We start from the raw sequence: 26,889 nt of genomic DNA on the forward strand, positions 1-26,889 counted from the left end.
CCTCCCCCACTCATGCTCTGTCTCTGTCTCTCTCACTCCAAAATAAGCAAACATTTAACAAATTAAAAAAATAAATAAATGTTTTGGCAATTTCTCTATTACACATGAATTGTTATGTTGCTAAGTCATAATTTTGTTGTTTTTTTAAATTTAAGTTTATTCATTTATTTTCAGAGAGACAGAGACAGTAAGAGTGGGGGAGGGGCAGAGAGAGGGGGAGAGAGAGAGAATCCCAAGCAGGCTCTGCACTGGTAGCGCAGAGCCCGATGCGGGGCTCGAACCCATGAATCCGGGAGCCCATGACCCGAGCCGAAACCAAGAGTCGGCTGCTTAACTGACTGAGCCACTCGGGTGCCCCAACTGAGTCATATTTTTGAAGGGAAACAGTTTCCCCCACAAAATCATTGTGCTCTTTTCGATTTAAGATACGTATAATTTGGAAGTGTGATTAGTGCCCAGCAGAGCAGGTCTTGAGATGCCTGGTAAATCATCCGCACTGGCTGTTTGAGAAGTAGTTCAGTGGTAGCTGCAGGACTGGACTAGGCCCATCCAGGTCTGGCCTGAGCCAGGATGGCAAAACAGCAGAGCAACTTCATGTGCTGGGACTTTAGAAATGACAGATTTTTCTTTTTTTTTTTTTTTTCTGAATTAGTTCAATTGAGGTACTCAGAGTCCACCTGCTATCTAACTGCCTTCCCTCTATCATAAGAAAGAATTTAATCTGTTAATTACACGTTCCCAGAGGCCTGAAAGCAGTCAATGCTAGATGGCTTCAAATGGGGCCGTCTCAATCCATGTAAATAGGGCTACTGGAATTAGTGGAAACAAACAAAACACCAAGTCAAACTGAATAAAAAAAAAAATCAGATAATTAAATGGGAATTTCAAATAAATAGATAATTTTTATTAAATATGGCCCAAATAATACATGAGACATAGTTATACAAAAGTGTTCTGCATTTTATCTGGCGCCTTTAATATATAATTCAATTTCACAAATATTTAGAGAGCATACTATCTGAAAGAAAAGAGGAATGGATCTTGGTACAAAGTCAGCAAACTGTGTCTACCAAAAGAGAAGTTTGCTGGGGAAATCTTCAGTAATAGACCACTAAATGCCAATAATGTTTTGCTTTAATTTATGAGTATTCTTTCATATGACCAATTTGGTCAAAAATCTCTTTCTAGAGGAGTTTTAACACTAGAAAAAACTGAAGTTTAGAAAATGTCCTAAGATATCTAGTTAAAAAATATTTACTTACTTTGGAACACCTGGGAGGCTCAGTCAGTTAGGCAGCCAGCTGTTGGTTCCAGCTCAGGCCATGATCCCATGGTTTGTGAGTTGGAGCTCCACATAGGGTTCTGCGCTGACAGTGCAATGCTTGCTTGGGATTCTCTCTCTCTCTGCCCCTCCCCTACTTATTCCCTCTCTCTCTCTCTCTCTCAAAATAAATAAAATTTTGAAAATATAATATATTTATTTACTTATTTTATTTTCGGGAGAGCAAGAGTATGCACATGAGTGTGGGAGAGGGGCAGAGGGAAAGAGAGAATCCCAAGCAGGTTCCGTGGTCAGCACAGGGCCTGATGTAGGGCTCAACACAGGACTCGACACAGGGCTCAATCCCACAACCCTGAGATCATGAACTGTGCTGAAATTGAAAGTCGGATGCTGAACCTACTGAGCCACCCAGGTGCCACAAAAAATATTTAAATGTAATATAGATTGTTTAATGTATCTCCCTTGGGAGGACTATAGCGTTCACAGTTTGACTCTGTTGGTTTGCATGATTGTAGCCCTCCTGATCAGTGGAAGAGGAAGACAGCAAATCCTTACAATGACTGACAAAAGAGAAAATGTATTCAGGAGGCATGGAAGCACAGCTTCAAACAATGAGGAATAAGTGAGGCCTCTGTGAGAAACAACTGAGGAGTAACCCTGATTCCCTTTCCTTTTAAAAAAACTTTTTTTAATGTTTATTTTTGAGAGACAGAGAGAGAGAGAGAGAGACAGAGACAGGGCACAAACAAGGGAGCAGCACAGAAAGAGGGAGACACAGAATCCGAAGCAGGCTCCAGGCTCTGAGCTGTCAGCACAGAGCCCGATGCGGGGCTTGAACTCATGAACTGCGAGATCATGACCTGAACCGAAGTCAGATGCTTAACCAACTGAGCCACACAGGCACCTCAACCCTGACTCCCTTTTAATGAAGAGGTACAGGGGGTAAAATTTCACACTAATCCAAAATCACAATCAGAACTAGTGAACAAAACAGCTTCAAATCAAGAGATAGTTCTCATGGATAGTGTAGAATACACAATTTATGTTGGTCTTCTAAGTCACACCCACAGCTAATACTTGCTATTATCAACAACTTTTAAGTCAATTCCCAAAATATTTGTCTACAAAGTGTTTTCAAAGAGTTGAAAGTATGGGGATCAAACATGACCAAAATACAAGCCAGAATATAACTGTGGTCAGGGTGCTACCTGTTTCAAAAATGAATTGATCCCATTTGGTTAAGAGGTCACAAAGGAGATGGTGTTTGAGAATAATATAAACATGTTGTTAACCAATGTGCAGTTGAGACTTTATTATATAATAAAAACAAAATTCCGTATCTTTAGGAGAGGAAAAGCTGAACTTACACAAGGATTTTCTATTTCTGTTCTGTTCCTAATAATAAGATGAAGCATTTGACAGAAGAATGTTGATGAAATAGACTTTGCCTGTATCTGATTTCAAGTAGCTAAGTTCTTGGGGGCTTTTTTTTTTTTAAGTTCATTTATTTTGAAAAAGAGGGAGAGAGTGTGCTCATGAGCAGGGGAGGGGCAGAGAGACAGAGGAGGTGGCAGGGGGGAGAGACAGAGAGAGAGAGAGAGAGAGAGAGAGAGAGAGAGAGAGAGAATCCTAAGCAGGCTGATGCGGGGCTTGAACTCGAAGTGATCTTTTGACTATGCATCCATACCCATGCCCATTGCCATCTGGAAGCAGCTGGTATTAGAGAATAATGGATTGGCCTTCTGAAAACTCAGATATAATGCCTACTGCAAGGCAATATCTTGAGCAGTTTGGGTTCTATCTTTTCAGATTATGTATATATTTTGAATACAAAATGGTCCATTTCTCTCAAAGCAAAATGAGAGATGGAGGGGAAATAGAATGCTCCATTCTCATTATCCTTATGTGGAGGTTTTAGGGTTCAAGGGAAGAACAATGTTTCTACTAGGAAACAAACACAATCATGATTCCACTGGTTATCTATCTAAAGATTGAATAATGATCTTTGTTCTTTCATATTTTCATTTCATTTTAAGAAGCTGTTTTTCCTTTCTATCCACTACTGTTTAGAGCAGGCACATTTGTAATTAAGCCCATCAGTCACCTTGAGATGATTATGAAGGAACTATAGGAAGAATGGTCATCATCACCTCAAGACTCTCAGAAAAACTGTTTTTCCATGAGATGGAACTCTTGCAATGAAGCTCATCTAATAAGGAGAGCGCTCTGGTATCTGCTGTCCATGGCATGGGCCCTGCCATAGCTTCAAGTTTTCAAGGACCATACATTTTGTTCTCTGTCCTTTGATCTGGGTCTTTTCTGGTCCACTGGCAACCTCCACCGCGTTTCTAACTCCTGGTCCAGTGTTGTTTAAGGGCAAGACTTATGTATAGGCAACCAAAGCCATAAAAAGAGTTCTTGGAACCGTTTTTGCACAGCACTGAAAAACGATAGCTTCTCTCCAAATATCCTAACTTGACAAAGGCGCTCTTAGGCGAATCTTCATGCCTGCTATAAATGGGATGTTCATAATTACCCCATGACTTCAGCGAGTTCTTGTGCTTCTTTCTCTCGCTCTAAAATGAGCATTTTCTCATCTAAATCTACTTCTGGGTATTGTTGGGGGAAAGTTCCTGGCATTTGTTGGAGAATGCCAGCCGTAATACAAGCAAAGATATAAACAGCGTAACAAGTTAAAACTATGTTCGGCTGCTGTGGAATATCTGAATGTATCCGCTCCTCCCACTGACCATCGTATTACTGTTTCTTTAAATATCCTGAAACGCAAATGCATTTGTCCAACCAGTTTGGGGAGTTAAAAACAAAGTTCCAAGCACAAGCTTTCTTGTAATGAGCACGTGGCCTACTACACCGAAGCGCCATCCAGAGCGTTTTACCGCTGCCTGAAATCACCCGGCACGCAGGTACCGAGAGGAGTTCGGAGCCCTGGCTTCCAGATGGCCTCCAGTCCATCTCGGGGGCCTCAGCTTCCTCTCTGTAAAATGGGGCGCGGACGGGGTTCGGATCTGGAAGATGTGGCCGACGCTATTCTCCGACTGAGTCGGAAGACAAAAGCCTCGGCCAGCCCCCTGCGCTCCCACCTTTCGGAAGGGGCGGGCGAAGGGAGGGGCTTCGGCAAACTGCTCGAGCGGGCCCGGAGCGAGGGCTGTGGGCGGTGCCACCCGCGGCGACTCCCCTTCCTGCCCGCGCAGGCCCAGGCACGCCCGCAAAACGCTCCGGCTGCCCTTCGCTCTCGGCTCTCTGGTTCCCGGGCAGCCCGGGGAGACGCGGTTGGCGGCGACACCGGAGGGGGGCGGGTCAGGAAGTGGGGGCGCGGCGGCCGGGAGCTGTCCTGGGGCTGCCGAGGGGCTCGGCGACGCTGAGGACCGGCGACTCCGGGCCGCGCGGGAGCCTGAGGGGCGCCCGGACCTCCGCGGAGACGATGGCGGAGGAAGAAGGTGACGGCCCCGGGGTCCAGCGCGCCAACTGTCGCTCGTGGTCGCGGGAAAGAGGGGCGGGGGCGCGAGGGGCCCAGAGGCCTGGGCTGCGGGCGGTCAGTGGCCGCGGCCGCGCGGGGTGGGGGGCGGGAAGAAGCGGGGTGGCGGCGGCGCGGGGACATTTGGGAGCGAAGTGAGTGGCCTGAAGTTTTGTCCGCCTCAGTGGGAAGCAAAGGTGGAGCTTAAAGTTGGGAATCGGGCTGGTAGAGAAAAAGCTGGGGGTGGGAGGAGTGCTTGAGAGGGGAGGCCACTAGTAGATAATTAATGGGGTGGGGAGCATAGTTTGGTTTAGAAGATGGAGGCTTGGGCACTGAGTGCATATTTGAAAGTGAGAGTGTTTAAACAAATGCCCCTCATTCTGAGTGCCCTCTTCAGAGGTCTGTGGACGCTGATAAATATGAAGTCACAGGGCGAGAGGAGCCGCACGCCTAGGGTGTAGAAAGAGGCGGGGGTTGGTGAGGGGAAACTGAAGAAGGCCTGGTCACTTACAGGTTAGGGGGAGGTGGTAAAGGCTGAAGGGTGTAAGTATTTTGGGAGGATTAGGAAGCCACGAGTGCTTTGAGGGTGAAAGTGGGTGGGCCGGAGAAAGCTTTCCATGCCCCCACAGGGCCAATGTTAAGAAAATTAAGCTCTTCAGTGATATTTAAAATGATAAGTATGAGAGATAATTGGGGAGTTGGAGGAATTGATCAGCTAGTGATAGATATCACAGGACGCATTCATGGCATAACAACTTCATAATACCCGTGAGATCTATTTGATGGTGTCCCTTGACTGAGCGGTTAGATTTTGCATCCTGGTGGGAAACATGACTTTTTACTTCCTTGAGTGCGGTTGTGAATGTGATCTCATTTAGATTTAAACCTTTATTGAACCAAGAGTGCAAGGAGGGAATTTCAAGAATTCGGTGGAAAGTGATATTTAAAAAATTGTTTATTGCTCTTTGGCTTTCTGCCTTGTCTCTGTCTATGCTCACACTGACTTCATTATCTGCCTCCTCTTTTTTGAGGTTTCAGAGTGTTAAAGCTGATCTAAATTTAAGACACTCTTCCTAATATACAACTTCAAAACCAGTGCTGTTTGTAGTTGATAAGGGATAAGTAATTCCATTTGTTACCTTGGTTTTATTTTTGGTTGCAGTAGTTTAAAACATTTCTTGATTTTTTTTTCCTTTTCTGACTACTTGCAAATCTGTGGAGTAGGTTGATAAGCTAGCTTGTATGTTTCCATGAGCCCTTTCATGCTTAATCTAAAGCAGGAAAAAAGTACTGCAATACTTAAAGTCTTTAATAGTTTGCATCATGCAAAATGAGAAATTGCTTTAGGATATTATAGTTACACTTAATTAAATCAATACCACACTATTCTGTAAAATTTACTCATGGGATAAAAAAGGAAAAATGATTTTTCATTGTAGAATTACAGGTAAGCAAATACATGTTAAATGGAACAATTAATGGATTGAAGTTTTCTTAAAATATAGTTTCATTCAACAAAATTTTCAATTCTGTAAACATTTGGGTGCCTACTATGTTAGGTGCTGGGATATAATAGTCAGCAATAAATAATTATATTCTTATTTATTAAAATAATGCTAGTAATGATATTTATAGCAAACATGTCTGTGTGCTAGGCATTATTTTGTGTGCCTTACGTTTATTTGGCCCTCTAAATTTTTTCAAAATACATATTATCTTAAAATTAGTCTACATGGTGTATTTTACTTGTATCCATATCTTCCCTAGATCCCTTTTTTGTTATCATTCACATTCACTTGGATCCTTTTCATTGTCCCACTGTTACTCCAAGTACATGATTTTGAGAATCTCATCTTATGAAAAATGTCTTTCTTGATGCAGTAGAGCCTCAGGTTGTTCATACTTAAGGCTTCCTGAAAGAAATGTTAGAACAAACAAGTGACAACTTTGAATACAGCAGTTCATGTGGAATAGTTTGGATGGACATTTGCTGGCCTATTTGTAGCTCTGCTCACTATCTCATGTGAAGGTTGCTGGACCAGAGACTGAAATATTGGGTTATTTTTGTGGCTATGTTGTCATTTTCGTTTTATTTTTTAAGTTTATTTACTTATTTTGAGAGAGAGAGTGTGTGCACGAACCATGGGGGAGGGGCCGACAGAGAGGGAGCGAGAGAGAACCCCAGGCAGGCTCTGCATTGCACTGTCAGCACAACGCTGGATGCAGGGCTCGAACTCCCTGTGAGATTGTAATCTGAGCCTGAGTTGGGTACTTAACCAACTTAAGTGCCCCTTTATGTTATCATTTTCGTTTAGTTTGACTTTAAAAAAAATATGTATTTGTTTATTTTGAGAGAGAGTGCATGTAAGGGCAGAGAGAGAGGGAAAAAATCTTAAGCAGGCTCTGTGCCGTGACCAAAGAGCTCATGGTTCATGAGATCATGGGCTGAGCTGAGATCAAGAGTTCTATGCTTGGGGCACCTGGGTGGCTCACTCGGTTAAGCGCCTGACTTCGGCTCAGGTCATGATCTCACGATTTGTGGGTTTGAGCCCCACGTCGGGCTCTGTGCTGACAGCTCAGAGCCTGGAGCCTGCTTCGGATTCTGTGTCTCCCTCTGTCTCTGCCCCTCCCCTGCTCACACTGTGTCTCTGTCTTTCAAAAGTGAATAAATGTTTTAAGAATTTAAGAAAAGTTTTATGCTTGACTGAGCCACCCAGGTGTTCCTAATGTTTTTGAGACAGAGACAGCACAAGTGGGGGAGAGCTTAACCGACTGAGCCACCCAGGTGCCCTTTGTTGGGTGCTTTTAACTTTTCTTTTATCACAGAGCAGGGGAAGACAAATTCTTTTTTTAGTTTATTTAATTTATTTTGAGAGAGAGGGAGAGAGGGAGAATCCCAAGCAGGCTCCGTGCTGTCAGCATGAACCATGAACATCATGATCTGAGCAGAAACCAATAGGGCCACCTGGCTGACTCAGTTGGAAGAGCATGCAGCTCTGTTTCTCAGGGGCATGAGTTCAAGCACCATTTGGGTATAGACATTTAGAAAAAAATAAATTAAGAAAATGTGTATTTGTTTTTTCATTTTCCACAGTAAAGCTAGAGGATTTTTTTAAAGGAATTTTTAAAAGTTTTATTTATTTAAGTAATATCTGCACCCCACATGGTGTTCAAACTCATGACCCCAAGATCAGGAGTCACGTGCTCCTCCGACTGAGCCAACCTGGTGCCCCTCCACTGTAAAGGTAGAGCCCTTCATCTGATCAACAGTAGCTGATTCATTTTCCTTTTGTGACTTGTCTTTTTAGGCTCACATTTCATAGCCTAAAGTCATTCCTAAGAGAAAAGAAAACTCTCCTCTGCTCCGTTAAGAAGGAAATAAATTCTTGAACCATCTTATAAGGTTGGGAGGACAGTCTGCACCTACACGACAGTCATAGTCGACTCTATAAGATAATTAATTCTAGGAAGGAAACGTAGTTAGGTTGAATATAGTAAATTCTTGTTTCATTTGGAATTTAGTTTACTAGTTTGGAGGTACTTTCTGCTTTACATTTTTTGTCAGACATAGAAGGGGTAGTCTAATATTGGGAAATTTTCTGACAACTTCCCACATACAGGGATATTTATAGGTTCAGCCTATTTCTAATACCTAAATCTATAAAACAATCTATTACAATGACAATACCACAGCACTGTGAAATTCTGCAGAGCTTGCAGGATTATTTTAAAAATGAAGTATAATTTTATGATCAATGTATTTTATTATATTCAAATTTTAAAAAATGGTTAATCCTTGAATGATGAATGTGATATTCTCAGGTAACTAGAATATTATGCTAATGTATTAAATAACACCTTGTTCCCCAGTCATTCTAGAAAGGAGTTTACTTATTTTGGGATATTTTGAAAATAACATTATCTCAGGAGAAGAGCTTGTTGATTTATCACTAGGACTCTGAAAGCACAGATGGCAGACAGAACCTAAATTTTTTTTTTGTATGAAAGATTGTTTTTCAAGAAGTGCTAAAATAATTGTGGAAAAAAGTTATCTTTGATACTAAAAGATCTCTATGTGACTCATTGCCCTATTATAATAAAAGTGAATTCGTTTGGATTACAGATTAGAACAGCTTGATACACATGTTGCAATAACTTCTTAAATATTTTAAGGACCAACTGTAGAACTGCGCCAGAGAAGAAAGCTGAAGTCTTCAGAAAATAAGGAATCTGCCAAAGAAGAGAAAATTCGTGATACTCCAATGCCTGAAAGAGCTCCAAAACGTAAGTTAGATAAATTTGTTTTCATGCTACTATAAAAATGTTTTTTTATACATTAGGTAGTATATTTTATATTAATGTTTTAAATGTTTATGCCTATTTTGAGATTAATTGTATGGTGTTGGCAGTCAGCTTTCATAGGTTTTGTTGTAGAACAAGCCCTAAATCTCACTGGCTTACAAAAGACACTTATTTCTGACTAATGTTACGTGTTGTGGCTGCAGGTTGGCTGGTTTAGCTTCATGTATCTTGAAGGAACAGCCCCTATTTGGGATATGGTTTTCTTATGGCAGAGGAAAAGAACGGGAGAACAGGCAGAATCATTCGGTGTCTCTTAAAGTTTCTGTTGAACTGGCACACCGCTACTTGTAGTCACATTCTGTTGACCCAAGCAAGTCACATAAGTCACATAATTAATCCAGACAATGAGATGGAGAAGTATACTCTGACTACAGGGATGCATTGCAAGTCACATGGTAGTGGGCAGAGATGAATAATCTTTCTATAAGAAAGGACAAAATAAGTGGGAATAATAATAACAGTCTACCACATTCTGTCCTTTTAGTCATAAATATTTGCTTTTCTCCGTCAGACAAAATACTCTCACTACCTCTCTGACCCAGGAAGACACTCAGTCTTACCCGGTCATGGCATCAGTCTTGAGGCCCAAGGTCTTGTTCAGGGCCAGCTATGATTCATTCTAGTCCAGAGACCCATGAATTAAAAAGATAAATTTTGTGCTCTGTGTCAGGGGTCTCCAAGGCCACCCCCATTTGGTGATGAGCTAGAAGGACTTGCAGCCTCAGAATATTTACAGCTGTGATTTATTACAGTGAACAGTACAAAACAAAATCAGCAAAGGGAAAAGGTCTGTGGGCTAAAATCTGTAAGATCTAGGCATAAGCTTCCCTGATTCCTTTCCTAATGGAGTTACACAAGATGTGCTAACTCCTTCAAGCATCAAATTGTGACATTTGTAAAGTTTTGTCTACCAGGGAAGCTCATTAATGGCTCTGCACAGAATTTGTGTGTGTGTGTGTGTGTGTGTGTGTGTGTGTGTGTGTGTGTGTGTGTTTTAATTTATTTTGAGATAGAGTGCGAGTAGGGGAGGGGCATAGAGAGAGTGAGAGAGAGAATCCCAAGCAGGCTCTGCACTGTCAGAGCAGAGCCTGATGCAGGGCTTGAACTCACGGACTGTGAGATTGTGACCTGGGCTGAAGTTGGACACTTAACCGACTGAGCCACCCTGGCTCGCCTGCACAGTTTTTACTGTTAGCTGGTCGCCATACCTTTTCCTACCACATACCCAAACTAGATTCCCAGAAGGAAAGCAATGAGCATGAACCACATTGTTTATACAAACAGGTCAGGTACAGTAAACTAACATGAGAGAATGGTGATAACCCTCCTGAAATCCAAGTTCCCAGGTTCCAGCAGAGTTTACCTTGCAAGCAGACCTTTCTTGGCAAAGTAATTGTAGAGCTGCTATGCTATGTTAACTTTTCTTTCCTCAGAAAGAGGAAGAGTGAGAGACGTACATCAGCCACTGGTTCATAGCAGTTTTGAAATCCTACAAGATAAATATGAGGTCTTCTTACTCTGGTGTAGAGATGTTTCTTGATTAGGCCCTAGTTGTTTACCTTGGGAGTAGCTTCATTATTCTGTGTGGTCCTTGAGTCCACCCTCTAGAGGTCCTTCCTTTTCTGTTATCCTGCTGAACCATATATGAAGATGGCTTTGGAGAACATGCCATCCTTAGGGACTGAAATGCCTTCTCAAATTGCTTCTTGCCCATAAAGAGTCGAAGGCACATTTATATATTTTTTCTCAAATAAGGTAAAGGCAGTGGGTCATCTACAGAACTAGTTTAGGGGCTAGCAGCAAGAAAATTTTTTGGAAGCTGGAAAAATAATAATCCATGTTATGCAGTGACAAAACATTTGTATCTGTTTCCTGTGAAGAGTTACAATTTTAATACTAAATTTTTTTATTATTTTAGGTGACAAGATTATAAAACAGAATGTTACTAGAGTGCCTTGGTTATCAGCTGCATTTGATTACAAGAAAGATGAATTTAAAACAGATTTGGCCTATTTGCAAACGGGAAGGAAGAGAAAAATAGAGAATCCAAAATTTCTGGGACTTGTAGTGTTGAGTTAGAACTATTTCAGCTAGTAAAATCGAGAAAATTGAGAAATACTTTGAGTAACAAAGGCTGATTAAGATAAATCCTCAGGGCAATGACTAAATCAGGGGCATGGCTGTCAGCACATAGTTTGTTAAAATATATGAATGCATTAAGGTATTTCCTAGTAAATCCTTTCAGTTGGATAAAGTAAGATAGAGTGTGGTTCTACAAAAGCTCAAATACATGTAGTTAAACCTTCCCAAGACTCATCTAGAAATAAAATTGTGTTTACAGTAGTCCCCCACCTTATCCAGTAGTTTCAGTTTCCATGGATTCAGTTATCTGGTCAATCAGAGTTTGGAAGCAGATGATCTGCTTTCTGACGTATTGTCAAAGTATGTACTGTTAGCAGTGTAATGCTATGTCACACTCACAATGCCTTGTCATTCTTCTCACTTCATCTCATCACATGGGAATTTTATCATCTCCTATCATCACAAGAAGTAAAGTGAGTACAGTACAATAAGATATTTTAAGAGAGAGACCATGTTCACATAACTTTTATTACAGCATATTGTTATAGTTGTATTTTATTATTAGCTATTATTGTTAATCTCTTACTGTGTCTAATTAATAAATTGAACTTTATCCTAGGTGTGTATGTATAGGAAAAAACATAGCATATCTAGGGTTCACTACTAGAATTCAGTTTGAGGCATCTGCTAAGGATCTTGGAATATATCCCCCACAGACAGTGGGGAGGGGGACTACTGTGTAGTTGTTGGAACATGGAACTGAATAGAATCAAGTAGGTAAAAAGCTAACAAAATTGTTTTTTTCTTTGCAAAAATAAGTGATTTAACTGTTAAAAATTAAGGTACAGGCATACCGCCTTTAATTGTGCTTCATGTTGTACTTTGCAGATATCTTTTTTTTTTCTGTTTTGTTTTTTTGTTTTTAAATGTTTATTTATTTTTGAGAGATAGAGCGTGAGAGGAGCAGAGAGAGAGAGGGAGACACAGAATCTAAAGCAGGGTCCAGGCTCTGAGCTGTCAGCACAGAGCCCGATGCGGGGCTCGAACCCACAAACCTGAGATCATGACCTGAGCCGAAGTTGGAGGCTTAACCGACCGAACCCCCCAGGCGCCCCTGTTTTTTTGTTTTTTTAATGAATTGAAGGTTAGTGGCAAGCAAGTCTATTGGCTCCATTTTTCCAACACCATTTGCTAACTTTATGTCTCTGTGTCACATTTTGGTAATTCTTGCAGTGTATTATCATTGTATTTCTTGTGGTGATCTGTGATCAGTGATTGTGACTCATTGACAGCTCAGGCGATGGTTAGCTTATTTTAGCGTTAGTTAAGATAGGTATGTTGTTTTTATAGATGTAATGTTATCGCACACGTAATAGGCTACAGTATAGTGTAAACATAACTTTTATATATACTGGGAAACCAAAAAAATTAATTTGATTCACTTTATGACAGTATTCACTTTATTGTAGTGGTCTGGAACTGCACTGAGGTATAGCTGTATAGTTAACATATTGAAAAATGCCCAGAGGGGCGCCTGGGTGGCTCAGTCGGTTGGGCATCCGACTTCGGCTCAGGTCATGATCTCACTGTCCGTGAGTTCGAGCCCCGCATCGGGCTCTGTGCTGACAGCTCGGAGCCTGGAGCCTGTTTCAGATTCTGTGTCTCCCTCTCTCTCTGACCCTCCCCCATTCATGCTGTCTTTCCCTGTCTCAAAAATAAATAAACGTTAAAAAAAAAAAAAATGCCCAGAATCTTAGGTATTTTATTAAATGAGTTTTGACATCTTAGTCCAATTAACAAGATACAGAACATTTCCGTTATCCCAGAAAGCTTCTTTGTATCCCTTCCAGTAGATTTTCCCTGTACCCCCCCAAGACAACCACCCTTCGGATACTTATCAATATTGATTAATTAGTTTTGCATGTTGTAGAATTTCATGTAAGTGGAATCATACAACATGTGTGCTTTTGTGTCTGGATTCTTTCACTTAGCATTTTATCCTTTAAAAATATAATCATTTTGGGGCGCCTGGGTGGCTCAGTCGGTTAAGTGTCCGGCTTCGGCTCAGGTCACGATCTCGCGGTCCGTGGGTTCGAGCCCTGCGTCGGGCTCTGTGCTGACAGCTCAGAACCTGGAGCCTGTTTCAGATTCTGTGTCTCCCTCTTTCTCTGACCCTCCCCTGTTCATGCTCTCTCTCTGTCTCAAAAATAAATAAATGTTCAAAAAAATTAAAAAAATATATATATAATCATTTTGAGATTCATTCATGTTGCTGTAATTTTCTAACTATTTTGTTCTTGTTGGACATTTGAGTAGTTTTCAGTATTTAGCTATTATGAATAAGGCTTCTGTGAACATAGTTCTACAGATATTTTTGTGGACATTTGTTCTTTTTTTTCTGTTAGGTAAATATCTAGGAGAATTGCCTGCTAAGCTTTTGAGAGATGTACTGTTTTGTTTTTTTGTTTGCTTTTTTTTTTTAACGTTTATCTGTTTTTTGAGAGAGAAAGAGAGAGAGACAGAATGTGAGTGGGGGAGGGGCAGAGAGAGAGAGGGAGACGGAATCCAAAGCAGGCTCCTCACTCTGAGCTGTCAGCACAGAGCCTGATGTGGGACTTGTACTCACAGACCATGAGACCATGACCTGAGCCAAAGTTGGACATTTAACTGAGCCACCCAGGCACCCCAAGAGAGATGTACTGTTAAAAGAACTATCAGCCTAAATTTAAGAGGATGCAACTATTCAGATCCTAAAATGATGTATACATGCAGGAAACAAGCTGAATAAGCTGCTCTTAGGATGTTTTTCTTGAAAAGCAGTGAGAGTGTTTTGCCTTTGGGCAGGAAATGAGTGTTTGTGATGAGTGGGGCAGACCCTGGTGGACTCTTTTACTGTTCCCACATATTTGCTCCCTTCACGAAAGTGAATTATCCATTCCTTCCCATTGCCATGTGATTTGGAGCGCAGTCTCTGAAGCAGTGTTTACTTCACTACCTCATTGTCAGGCTTATCCACGTGACTCACGTGGACCAATGGGATGTGAGTAGAAGCAACACTGTACTAGTTTTGACCAGAAACTGTAAGAGGCATTGTATGCTCTGCCTGTTCTGCTCTTTTCCTCATGAGAATAGCGTGTCTCAAATAGGGATTGACCCCAATCTGGAACTCTGAAGAAGATCCAAGAAGAACCACAGCTAATCTGAAGTCTGGAATTGGGTGGAGAGTCACTGCAGACCCAATACCAACAAGTAGCCTAAGTGAGAACTAAACCTTTATTTTGTAAGCCACTAATAATATGAGGTACCTTTTTTTTTAATCACAGCAAAGCTTACTAATAGAGTGGTTATTTAAACCATTTTGGAAAATACAATATAAGAAAGATTAAACAATCTAGAGATAACTAGAGATAACTACTATAAAATAGTATTTCCCCCTGACTACAAAAATATATTTTTAGGGCAGAAAATGTGGAAAATGGAGAAAAGTATAATAAAAATAAAATATATGAATAATGCCAGTAGATAGAACTACTCTTAAAAGTTTTGGCAAGTATTGCTTATATTTTTTTCAATGCAGTTATACTTCTCCTTTTCTTTCCTTTTTTTTTTTTTTAACTTTTCGTGAAATTGAATCTTAAATTTCTTTTCCTAACGTCATTAGATTTTTCGTTAGCTTTAAATATTACTTAACTATGACCTGTGTTACTGATACAGACATTTATGTAGTGCTCTTTTTTTTTTTATTCCATCTTTGACTCTTCACAAAAAACTTTGAAAACAGCATATTTAGTATTAAGGTAAGACATTTATATGTAGGATTTGGTTTACATACTTTTTATAATAGCCCCAGATAATTAGGGTTAATTTGCCATTATCTAAGACTTAATGAAAAAAACAGGAAGAGATACATGTTCAGAAACTTGGAAGAACTTTTGTTAAACTGCCACCATTGATAAGTTTCCTTACCAGTTTTTTATAGTTCATATTATGTCAACATTGCTTTAAATGACTATCTTATATATTTTTGCACATATATTTCAACAATAATAGCTAGTATTTACTGAGGTCTTACTATGTGCCAGGCCAAATGCTTTACACATGCTGTTGAAAACAGTAATTTTATTTATTATTTTGAAATGTTTATTTATTTTGAGAGCCAGAGAGCAAGCAGGGGAGGGGCAGAGACAGAGGGAGAGAGAGAATCCCAAACAGCCTCCACACTGTCAGCATAGAGTCTGATATAGGGCTTGAACTCATGAATTGTGAGATCGTGACCTGAGCCAAAATCCAGAGTTGGACGCTTCACTGACTGATCCAGCCAGGTGCCTCTGAAAACAGTAATTTTAAAATGATTTTGTTATACTGATACTAATATTTGATTTATTGAGTAGTGTTTCTAAAGCGTTTTGAATATAATTCTCATAGACTTACTGATATCTTTTTTAAAAGTAATCTCTACACCTAACATGGGGCTTGAACTCACAGCCCTGAGATCTAGAGTCCCATGCTCTACTGATTGAGCCAGCCAGGTGCCTTGACTTAGTGATATCTAACTATTTAGTCTGCTTAATGTCTTTAGTATTATATGAAAACTAGTATTTATTAAATAATATTTTGGGGGCTCCTGGGTGGCTCAGTCGGTTAAGCGGCCGACTTTGGCTCAGGTCATGATCTTACTGTCTGTGAGTTCGAGCCCCGCATCGGGCTCTGTGCTGGCAGCTCAGAGCCTGAAGCCTGTTTCAGCTTCTGTATCTCCCTCTCTCTCTGACCCTCCCCTGTTCATGTTCTCTCTCTGTCTCAAAAATAAATAAATGTTAAAAAAAAATTTTTTTTTTAAATAAATAAATAATATTTTGAAAATGGTTAAGATTTTAGTTTAGCTAAACGAACAAATCAGCAAGTTGAGTTTTTTACAGACCTGTCAGTCATTCAGTAACAGAACACTGGACTTTGGGCCCTTATGCCTTATTATACCTAATAGCTATAGCAGGACCAAATCATCCTGTGTGTAGAAAATCCAAATGTGTTTTATGTTGTTTCATCAAGAAGTAGATATATATATGTAACAGTTGTATATGATGTTTTAAATACATAATCATCAAAGATCATTGAATTATATATTTTAAATGGCTATATAATATGTAAATTATTCCTCAATAAAAAAAACTCCTTGATAAGGAAAAGCTATCAATAGTAATTCTGAATGAACCCCTATCTTTCCTTTAGATATTTCGTAGTACATTATTTTTATTCTTTCTTTTGATTAATAGATTTTAATTTTTGAAACCTTTTTTGATTTATAGAAGAATTGAACAGATAGTGTAGAGTTCCCTTGTTATACCCTCCCTCTGCCCACACAGTTTTCCCTCTTATTAACATTTTATATTAGTATGGTATACTTGTTATAATTAACAAACCAATGTTGATACACTTCTTTTTATTTTATTTTTATTTTTAAGTTTATTTATTTTGAGAGAGAGAAAGCAAGCTGGGGAGGGGCGGGGGGGGTGGGGGGAAGAGAGAGAGAGAGAGAGAGAGAGAGAATGAGAATCCCAAACAGGCTCCACACTGTGGCACAGAGCCCAACGCAGGTCTCAAACTCATGACCCATGAGATCATGATGTGAGCCAAAGTCAGAGGTTTACCCAACTGAGCCACCCAGGTGCTCCGATACAGTATTTTTAACTAAAGTCCACACTTTATTCAGATTTGTTTAGTTATTACCTAATGTCCTTTTTCTGTTCCAGGATCCTACATTACGTTTAGTTGACATTACGTTTAGACTCCTCTTGGCTGTGGCAATTTTTTTAGGCTTTCCTTGTTTTTAGTGACCTTGACAGTTTTGAAGAGTACTGGTCAGGTATATTTAGGATACCCCTCTATTGGAATTTGCTGTTTTTCTCATTAGATTAAGGTTCTAGGTTTGGGGGAGGAAGAACAGAGTTAGAGTTGGTTACTTTTTAAAAATAGAAGTGCATAAATATAAATATCATCTACATCTGATTACTTTTAATATGCTTTTTCAGATGTATTATTTCAGCGCTTTGCAAAGATTTTCATTGGCTGTCTTGCAGCAGTTACTAGTGGTATGATGTATGCTCTGTATTTATCAGCATACCATGAACGGAAATTCTGGTTTTCCAACAGGCAGGTAAGAAGAAAGAATTTTGAGCATATGGAAGTTGTTTTAGTATTTAATTTTAACTTAAGTAATGTGTTTTACAGGGAGCCAAAATATATGTATGATAAGTATGAAAAGTGCTTTCTTATTTACAGCCATAAGAAACAAAATGGTGTAGAAGCTGTTTTAACATAGTCACAGGGTCAACCTTGAAAAATGTAATACAATATATTTCAAGGCCATAGAATAGAGACTATGGGTTTCTAAACTAAGGGTACTTTCCTTCATGTAACTAGCTTATCAGGAGTTTTTGAAGACCGTGAAATGTTACAGTTTAGTCAGTCTTTTAGTTTATGGAGTTTACATTTCAGAAACAGTCTATAGAAGTTTCAGCAGTAAAATATTTTAATTTTTAGATGACATGATTAGAATGTTTGTGGGGGATTGGAAATGATTAACATGCATGACAGTATTTATTAAGATGTCTCTTACATATTAGTATGATTAATGTTTGGTTTTAAGTCATGTGCATTTCACACTCTTTAGGCCCTATAGTTACTTAATTCATAATTTAGCCTTTGAATAAGTTTGTTCTCAGACTTAACTTCACAATCAGATACATCTTTAATATGCGTTGACAAAGTTCACAGTGTTATCACTTGACTCTGGAGACTTTTCTTTTTTGGTCCAAGCTGTTTTGTAGTAGTAGTAGTCGTCGCCTTCGTCAAACTGACTAAATGTTTTTAAGCCATTGATTGACCTAATCCCACCAAAACATTTAGCTGAATAATTATTTGTATTGTCTTGACAAAAGCTATTACGGTAGTATATCCTCTGTTTCCTTGAAAATGTTATGCAGATTAACCATTAGTAGTTCTCAATACTGGATGTACAATAAAGTCATCTGATGAGCTTTCAAAACATAACCTCCCTCACAGACTCTTAGGTGGGGTACTGGGGAGTGTCTGGGATCAGTATTTCAAAATATTTCCAAGCAGTTGTGTTATTATAGGCAGAATTGAGAACAACCAAAGGTTTGAAAATATAGAAGGCATACATCAAGAACCTTGTTTTTTAAAACCTTGTATATAAGCCAGGAACATTGACAATACCTGGGAGCTTTTTCAGAATCACAGATTCTCAGGCCCTACTTTAGAATCAGAATCTAATCAGAGATCTTTTAATAAGATCTCTAGGAGTTTCATATGCACATTAAATCTGAGAAGCATTGATCAAAAGTTTACATCTTTGAAATCTTAGAAACAAATTGTTTCCATTCATAAAGAATCATTTTAAGGAAATATATTTAATGAACTCCAAATGAGGGGGAAAAATTCACTGGTCAAATAGATATGGGAAAGGTTTTCTCTTTTGAGATTCACCATGCATAACATATACTGAAACTCTTAAAAGTCTTGCAGTAAAGAAACCCACTAATTTTCTTTCATGCGACCTTTTCACAACTCATTTAACCATAGAACTATTTTATTTATTTATTTTTTTAACTATAGAACTCTTACGTAACACTCATTTATATCTTAGCAAGTTCTGTTGATCAGATCTTGGGGAAGCTGGTCTGATATCTTTTGTATTAATTGATAAATATTCATGAAAATAAAGAAGTTGCATTTTCAAAGACTATAGATTTATGAAACCTTGATTCATCTTGAAATGCACAATTTTTCAGAGTTTTTGAATTACCTATATTCTTGGCTCTGTATAGCCCAATTTTAGGAAATTTAAGATTTACTTACATTTCCGGAAGTTCATTTGAAAAGCGCTGATTAGGTGTCTGCTGCTCTTGAAAATACTAGTTAAGAGTTTGCAATTCTGGATACATAAGGAAGTGGAATAGCAATAGAAAATACTGATTTCTTCTTAAACTTATCTTTTTCTTATGCACTTTAACACCTTAACCATCATTTTTTATTACCTGCCTTACTATTCTTGCTGTCCTTAGGGCATTTTTCTGCTTTTCCTTGTATGTAATAGGTAAATGACTTATGACCTACGATCCATTTTAAACCTTAGGTGTTTCATTAAAATGATTGCCAGATTATTGAAAAGTTTAACCTCCTTAATGTGACCACTAATGATTAAAGGACAATTCAAACATGTCTTTGAATAAAATGATAAATACATAGCATTAATTTAGAAGACGAGAGAAAAAGAAGATTACAGTTGAAATTTAGGATACTGGTATTTAAATAATCATTTCATTTTCTTTTAGGAACTCGAACGAGAAATCACATTTCAAGGTGACAGTGCCATTTATTATTCTTATTATAAAGATATGTTAAAAGCGCCCTCATTTGAAAGAGGTATGATAACCACATTTGTATCTTTTTAAATTACACTCTGCCTCCAACGTGGGGCTCAAACTCAGGAACCTGAGATCAAGAGTCATACGTTCTACCAACTGAGCCAGCCAGGCACCCCTCACATTTGTATTTTTAATAACAATGTTTTCTAGGGGCGCCCGGGTGGCTCAGCTGGTTAAGCGCCCGGCTTCGGCTCAGGTCGTGATCTCGCGGTCCATGAGTTTGAGCCCCACATCAGGCTCTGTGCTGACAGCTCAAAGCCTGGAGCTTGCCTCAGGTTCTGTGTCTCCCTCTCTCTCTGCCCCTCTCCTGCTCATGCTCTGTCTCCTTCTCTCAAAAATAAATAAACATTAAAAAAAATTTTTTTTAATAACATTTTTCTAAAATAAAACATTGCTCTATGTGTGAGCACTTGAATGTGGAAAATTGTCTCAGAATAGAAGTATTACTCTTTAGGGGTGCCTGGGTGGCCCAGTCAGTTAAGTGTCCAACTTCAAGCTCAGGTCATGATCTCATAGTTTGTGAGTTCGAGCCCCGCATCAGGCTCTGTGCTGACAGCTCAGAGCCTGGAGCCTGCTTTGGATTCTGTGTCTCCCTCTCTCTCTGCCCCTCCCCTGCTTGCTCTCTGTTTGTCTCTCTTTCTCTCTCAAAACTAGATAAATATTAAAAAAATTATTAAAAAAAGTATTACTCTTTTTTATACTTAATAAAGACATTGGAAAAATGAGGCACAGTGTATTGTATTTTGAGATTTTTCTTAATAACTTAAAATATTTAATGACCTCTGACATGTTTAATTATTTTAAAGCAGAATAAATAATCTGGAGAAAAATTTTTCTGTCTCTAGGTGTTTATGAATTGACACACAATAACAAAACTGTATCTCTGAAGACTATAAATGCAGTGCAGCAAATGTCTCTATATCCAGAACTTATCGCCAGTGTTTTGTATCAAGCAACTGGTAGCAATGTATGTTTTCTTTTGACTTTAATATTTATTTTCTTACATGTTTATGAATCATTAACATTATTTAATGTTGTTCTATTATCTTTTCTTTTTTTTGCCAATTAGGAGATTATTGAGCCAGTATACTTCTATATTGGCATTGTTTTTGGATTGCAAGGAATATACGTTACTGCTTTATTTGTTACAAGCTGGCTTATGAGTGGAACATGGCTAGCAGGAATGCTTACTGTTGCATGGTTCATTATTAACAGGTAAAAGATGTTTTCTTAATTAAGTTTTACAGTTTTTTATGGCTGTGGTATTTGGTTCTAAAAATGCCATCCCCCAAATATTCTACACCCTAATCCCAACCTGGGATGAGATATCATTCCTGGTTATGTTATGTTACATGGCACAGTTGACCTTAAGATACGAAGATTACGTGGTGGACCTGATACAATCATATGAGCCCTTAAAAGTGGAGATCTTTCTCCACTTGGTGCAGAAGGGGAGGTCAGAGATATTTGAAGCATGAGACAGGTTGCCGTGCTGTTGCTGGATTGAAGTGAGGAGGAAATGAATTTTGCCAGCAACCAGCGAACCTGTGAAAAGACCACAAGCCCTGCATGAGTATGGCAGCCCTGGCAGGTGCTTTGATTTTAGCTTAGGGAGTCCCTGAGCAAAGTATCCAGAGGAACTGGGGTAGGTTTTTTAGCTAATTTGTGTTGTTTTAAGCCTATACATTTGTGGTCATTTGTTATGCAACAATTGAAGGCGAATAAACTCACCTTGTATCTCTGTATTTTCAGACTTAGTAACATTGGCATATATGGATGTGCCTTTTCTTTCCCTACTTATTTATTTATTTATTTATTTTAAGTTTTTATTTATTTTGAGAGAGAGAGAATGCAAGTAGTGGAGGGGCAGAGAAAGAGAGAGAGAGAGAGAGAGAGAGAGAGAGAGAGAGAGAAAGAATTCTAAGCAGGCTCCACACTGGCAGAGCTGAGCCCAGTGTGGGGCTCAAAGTCATGAGCCTTGAGTTCATGACCTTAGCGGAAGTCAGATGCTTAACTGACTGAGCTACCCAGGTGCCCCTTTCCTCTTTTATTTAAAATTGATGACACGATTTCATGAAAAGAAAGAAGAGGCATCAGATAGATCACTATTTTTTTTTTTCAACATTTATTTATTTTGAGAGAGGGAGAGAGAGTGAGAGAGAGAGAGAGAGAGAATCCCAAGCAGGTTCCACACTGTCCTCGTGGGGCCCAACACGGAGCTTGATCTCACAAACTTCAAGATTGTGACCTGAGCCAAAATCAAGAGTCAGAGGCTTAACCGACTAAACCCCCTGGGTACCCAAGATATATCGCTATTAAGTTAACCACCACAGATAAGGATTCTGTGTTAATCTGTCACAGAGTGCTTTGAATTAGTAAATCCATCCCTTTTGGTGATCAGAGCAGTCTCAGTTCTTTAATAGTAAGTAAAAAGAGAATAAGCAATGGGGTTTCTTTGAAATGGAGAGCTGATTTGAGACATAAAAATTCTCTTGGCATTGGTCAGTGTCAAAAATTTAATTCTGAATTATGGGTATTTTTTCTCTCCATAGCACTTTTCTCCCCTAACATTTATCATGACTAAATTTTTATTTTTTTATTATTAAAAATTTTTTTAACATTTATTTATTTTTGAGAGAGCACGAGCGGGGAAGGAGCAGAGAGAGATGGAGACACAGATTCCGAGGCAGGCTGTAGGCTCTGGGCTGTTAGCACAGAGCCTGATGTGGGGCTTGAACTCACAAACCATGAGATCATAACCTGAGCCAAAGTTGGATGCTTAACTGATAGAGCCACCCAGGCGCCCCATCATGACTAAATTTCTAAAAAATGAAACGTTTCTTCTGCTACAACATTTTCTTTTGGCAATTCCCAAATAAAAAATATGATACGTTTCAAGTTATTGAGACTCGGCATTAAGGGCTATATCTCTTACTGGGCTTTGTTTATATTTAGGGTCATATGCTGCCAATAATTTGATATAAAGCATATTTTAAAAATCTTCCTTAGAAGTTTTAAAGTATAGCTGTTCAGCTTTATGGCTTAAACCTATTTCTTCTTCTTTTTTTTATTTTTATTTTTTATTTTTTTAAAGTAAGTTCTATACCCAACATGGGGTTTCAATTCACAGCCCCAGGATTGAGTCATATGCTGTACTGACTGAGCCAGCCAGGTGCCCCTAAACATATTTCTTCTTAAAAACAGGAATGAGCCAAACTTTATTATTACAAAAACAGTATATGTATGTTATGGAAAATTAAAACCAGCAAAAACAAAATAACTTTACATTCCCACCACCTGGAGATCACTCGCCATTGTTTATACCTCGGTGTTTATACTTTTGGATCTTTTTCTATGTGAGTATGTATGTGTATGTGTATATAGTGTATGTATTTGTGTGTGTATTTTTTTTGTCAGAATGAAATATATTACACATACTGTTTTATATTCTGCTTTCTTTATTCAGCAGTCTACCTTTCCAAGAACTTTTTTTTTTTTTTAAAGTAAACTCTATGCCCAACATGGGGCTTGAACTCACAACCCAGAGATCAAGAGTCACGTGCTCTACCGAATGAACCCCTCCACTTCAATAACTTTTTTTTTTCAGTACGCTCCACACCCAATGTGGGGCTTGAACTCAGGACCTTGAGATCAAGAGTCAGATGCTGTACTGACTAACCATCCAGGCAGGCACCCCTCAATAACTTTTTATCTTACCTCTTACCCGTGTTGACCTCAGAATACCCCAAAAAGCTGGTTTGTCCAAACCAGCATTTAATCCAGGACCACATATTGCATCTGGTTGTTATGTTCTTTAATTCTTTTTTTCAAGATTTAAGAAAAAAATGTTGATTTATTTTTGAGAAAAGAGAGAGAGCGGAGTGAGGGGGTGGCAGAGAGAGAGGGAGACAGAGGATCCCAAGTGGGCTCTGCACTGAGAGTGGAGAGACTGATGCAGGGCTCAAACTCACAAACCTGTTGAGATCATGACTTGAACCAGGGTCAGATGCTTAACCGACTGAGCCAGCCAGGTGCCCCTCCTTACTTCTCTTTAAATCTAACATCCCTTTTTTCTGTTGAAGAGACCAAGTCAGTTATCCTACAGAATATCCCACCTTATGGATTTCTCTTGTTGCTTCCTGTGGTGTCATCTAGCTTTTCCCTCTATTCCTTGTGTTTCTATAACCTGGAAGTTATATCCAAAGGCTTGATGAGTTCAAGGTAAACAGTTCTAGTTAGAATATATCATAGGTGGTATGTTTTTCGTGTTCCATGATATTAAAAATTACAAGGTATTTACTTGGCCTGCCCCTAGTGAGTCTGAGATTGCTGCTTTGGGGAATGACAGTCAGATTTCTTCATTGAATAGTGTGACTAGAAAATAATCTGTGCCCTTTTCAATGTTAACCATTTACCTAAGGGTTGTAACTCTAGTTGATAATCTGCTGAAATTAGTAATTACATTAGGGTTTATTAAATTATATGTTTCTATTTTCATTAGCTAGATTCTTAATTCTTCAAAAGGTAAAATTTTTCTTTATTAATGAAGGTTCTTTGGTTGCCTTTAAATACAGTTACTATTAGAAAGTCAGGGGGCACCTGGGTGGCTCAGTCAGTTAAGTGTCAGACTCTTGATTTCAGCTCAGATCATGATCTCAGCGGCCATAAGCCCTGGTTGGGCTCCACGCTGAGTGGCTCCATGCTTAAGATTCTCTTTCTCTTGGAGCTTCTGGACGGTTGGGCAGCCGACTTTGGCTCAGGTCATGATCTCATGGTTTGTGAGTTCAAGCCCCATGTCGGGCTCTGTGTTGACAGCTCAGAGCCTGGAGCCTGCTTCAGATTCTGTGTTTCCATCTCTCTCTGCCCCTCCCCTGCTTATGCTCTGTGTCTGTCTCTCTCTCTCTCTCTCTCAAAAATAAAAATAAAATAAAATAAACCTATATAAAAAAAGATTCTATTAGAGTTCATTCTATTAGAATTCATTGTTAGAAATTTAATAGCCCAAAGTATTTCAGAACTCATAGACTAGGTCTAGAAAGTCTTGCTTTTTAGAATGAAATGTATTTAGTATAAAACTAGCATTATTTAAAATAATAAAAGGATTGTTTTCTTCAGTATGTGATGTATTAGTTATTGCTGCATAAAAAATCACCCTAAAACTTAACAGCTTAAAACAAACATTATGTCACAGTTTCTGGTGGTCAGGAATCCACAGTGGCTTAACTGGGTGGTTCTGTTTCAGAGCCTGTTATGAGGGTGCAGTCAAGAGTTGTTTAAGGGTATAAACATTTGAAGGTTTGATTGGCCTGGACCATCTACTTCCAAGCTCATTCATGTGACTTTTTACAAGAAACCTCGGTTCTTTAGCTGGTTGTTGGCCCGGGAGACTTTAATTTTTCAACACACAAGCCCCTCACCATAGGGCTGCTCACAGCTTGGCTGCTGGCTTTCTTTATAGTGAGTGATCCAAAAAGAGTGTGGAGTGAGTGTGCCGTAGTGGAAGCCAGATCTCTCTTTTTTTTTTTTAATGTTTATTTATTTTTGAGACAGAGAGAGATAGAACATTAACGGGGGAGGGTCAGAGAGAGAGGGAGACACAGAATGTGAAGCAGGCTCCAGGCTCTGAGCTGTCAGCGCAGAGCCCGACGTGGGGCTCAAACTCACAGACCGTGAGATCATGACCTGAGCCGAAGTCAGAGGCTCAACCGACTGAGCCACCCAGGCGCCCCTCCAGATCTCTTTTAAAACTTAATTATCAGAAATGATAGGACGTTACTCTGCCATATTCTGTTGATCATGCAGACTAACTCCGGTGCATTATGGGAAGTAACTACACAGGGTGTTAATACTAGGAGGCAGGGACCATTGCAGACCATCTTGGAGACTGGCTACTATAGGCAGGGAACTTTTTGTTTTTTAAGTAGGCTCCACCCCCAGCACAGGGCTCAAACTCATGACCCTGAGATCAAGAGTTGTATACTCTATGGACTGAGACAGCCAGGCACCCACCAGTGAACTTTTAATATTCATTTTGTTTAATTTCTAGATCTATCTTTATCTTCATCAGAAATTTGAAGAGGGGAAGCCCAGGCAATTTTTCCTTGTAAAAATAATGGCATTAAAGACTCCTTGCCACATGTTTAAAGTTCATTTGTTTATTTTGAGAGAGAGAGCGAGCAGGGGAGGGGCAGAGGGAGAGAATCCCAAGCAGGCTCTGTGCTCTCAGCGTGGACTGAACCACCCTGGTGCCCCCCAAATAAGAGTGTTTTAGAGCTCTTAGTGAGAATTGTAAGGAAATTGCCTTATTTAATGATACATTGTATCCTGGGTACCTAGAGCAGGAGTTAGGTAGAAAATTTGTGATATATTCTGCTAAAATGTATCTTTTGGCAATTAAAATATTCTTAACAAGTAGCTTTTATTTGTTTTGCATTTCGCTCATTTTTTATTGATATATATTTTATACTGGAAAATATATTTTAATGCTGTGAAAGATAACTTGCTTTTTTTTTATTCAGCAGCTTTAGAGTTTATATATGAATACCTAGAAAAGTATAAAAAGGTATTAGTCATTCCATTATATTATGATTATTCGTAGTGTTCTTAGTTGTATTTTGTGTTACTTGTTTCTTAACACCAGAAGGGAAAAGCAGTATTATAAAACTAAAAAATGTAGGCATACTAGAAAATTTGAGGAAATTTTAGGAAACAGCACTGTATAGACAGTAGTGAGGGAAAACTCAGTGGCAAATGACTCCCTCTTAACAGACGTGATCACCAAAATAGGGTAACCAAAACCAGGCTTTACACATAAACAATATGGAAGAGTCCTACTGATCTTCTCATCTACAAATATATACCTGGGTATCACTTTCAGTGAAAACATATTTATATTTGAAGAACAAAGAAGAAATGTGTAGGATTAAGTGTACTACTGGGTGGTTCAGTCGGTTGAGTGTCCGACTTCGGCTCGGGTTATGATCTTGTGGTTTGTGGATTTGAGCCCCGCATTTGGCTCTGCACTGACAGTTTAGAGCTTGGAGCCTGCTTTGGATTCTGTCTCCTTCTCTCTCTACCCCTCCCAACTCACGTTCTGTCGCTCTCAAAAATAAATAAACCTTTAAAAAAAATGTATGTTAAAGTTAGTCTTTGGCCCCCAAAAAAGTAATTGTACATTGGTAATAATAAAGAGGTTAGGTGCAAGGAAATATCCATGACGTAGAGGTACAGCTAACGGAAAATAA

The 26,889-nt window shown here is 39.1% G+C and overlaps 1 protein-coding gene across 8 annotated transcripts in view; it reads left to right on the plus strand.

Annotated features, from left to right (window-relative positions):
* Positions 1 to 26,889, plus strand: part of DPY19L4 (dpy-19 like 4) — a 73,408-nt gene that overhangs the window by 2,098 nt on the left and 44,421 nt on the right. For 3 of the 8 annotated variants that reach the window (XM_042973010.1, XM_042973012.1, XM_042973017.1), the window contains exons 1-6: positions 4,625 to 4,740; positions 8,931 to 9,041; positions 17,228 to 17,352; positions 19,553 to 19,643; positions 20,491 to 20,612; positions 20,715 to 20,860. In XM_042973010.1, coding sequence (XP_042828944.1) covers positions 4,725 to 4,740; positions 8,931 to 9,041; positions 17,228 to 17,352; positions 19,553 to 19,643; positions 20,491 to 20,612; positions 20,715 to 20,860 — 611 coding nt within the window. In that variant the 5' untranslated portion in view covers positions 4,625 to 4,724. Of the gene's footprint in view, positions 1 to 4,624; positions 4,741 to 8,930; positions 9,042 to 14,982; positions 14,999 to 17,227; positions 17,353 to 19,552; positions 19,644 to 20,487; positions 20,613 to 20,714; positions 20,861 to 26,889 lie in introns of those variants that run through there. The other 5 variants (XM_042973011.1, XM_042973013.1, XM_042973014.1 and 2 more) reach the window with 5 other exon arrangements.

The sequence above is a fragment of the Panthera tigris genome, chromosome F2 (assembly GCF_018350195.1).
Source record: "Panthera tigris isolate Pti1 chromosome F2, P.tigris_Pti1_mat1.1, whole genome shotgun sequence".
In the NCBI taxonomy this organism is placed as follows: domain Eukaryota; kingdom Metazoa; phylum Chordata; class Mammalia; order Carnivora; family Felidae; genus Panthera; species Panthera tigris.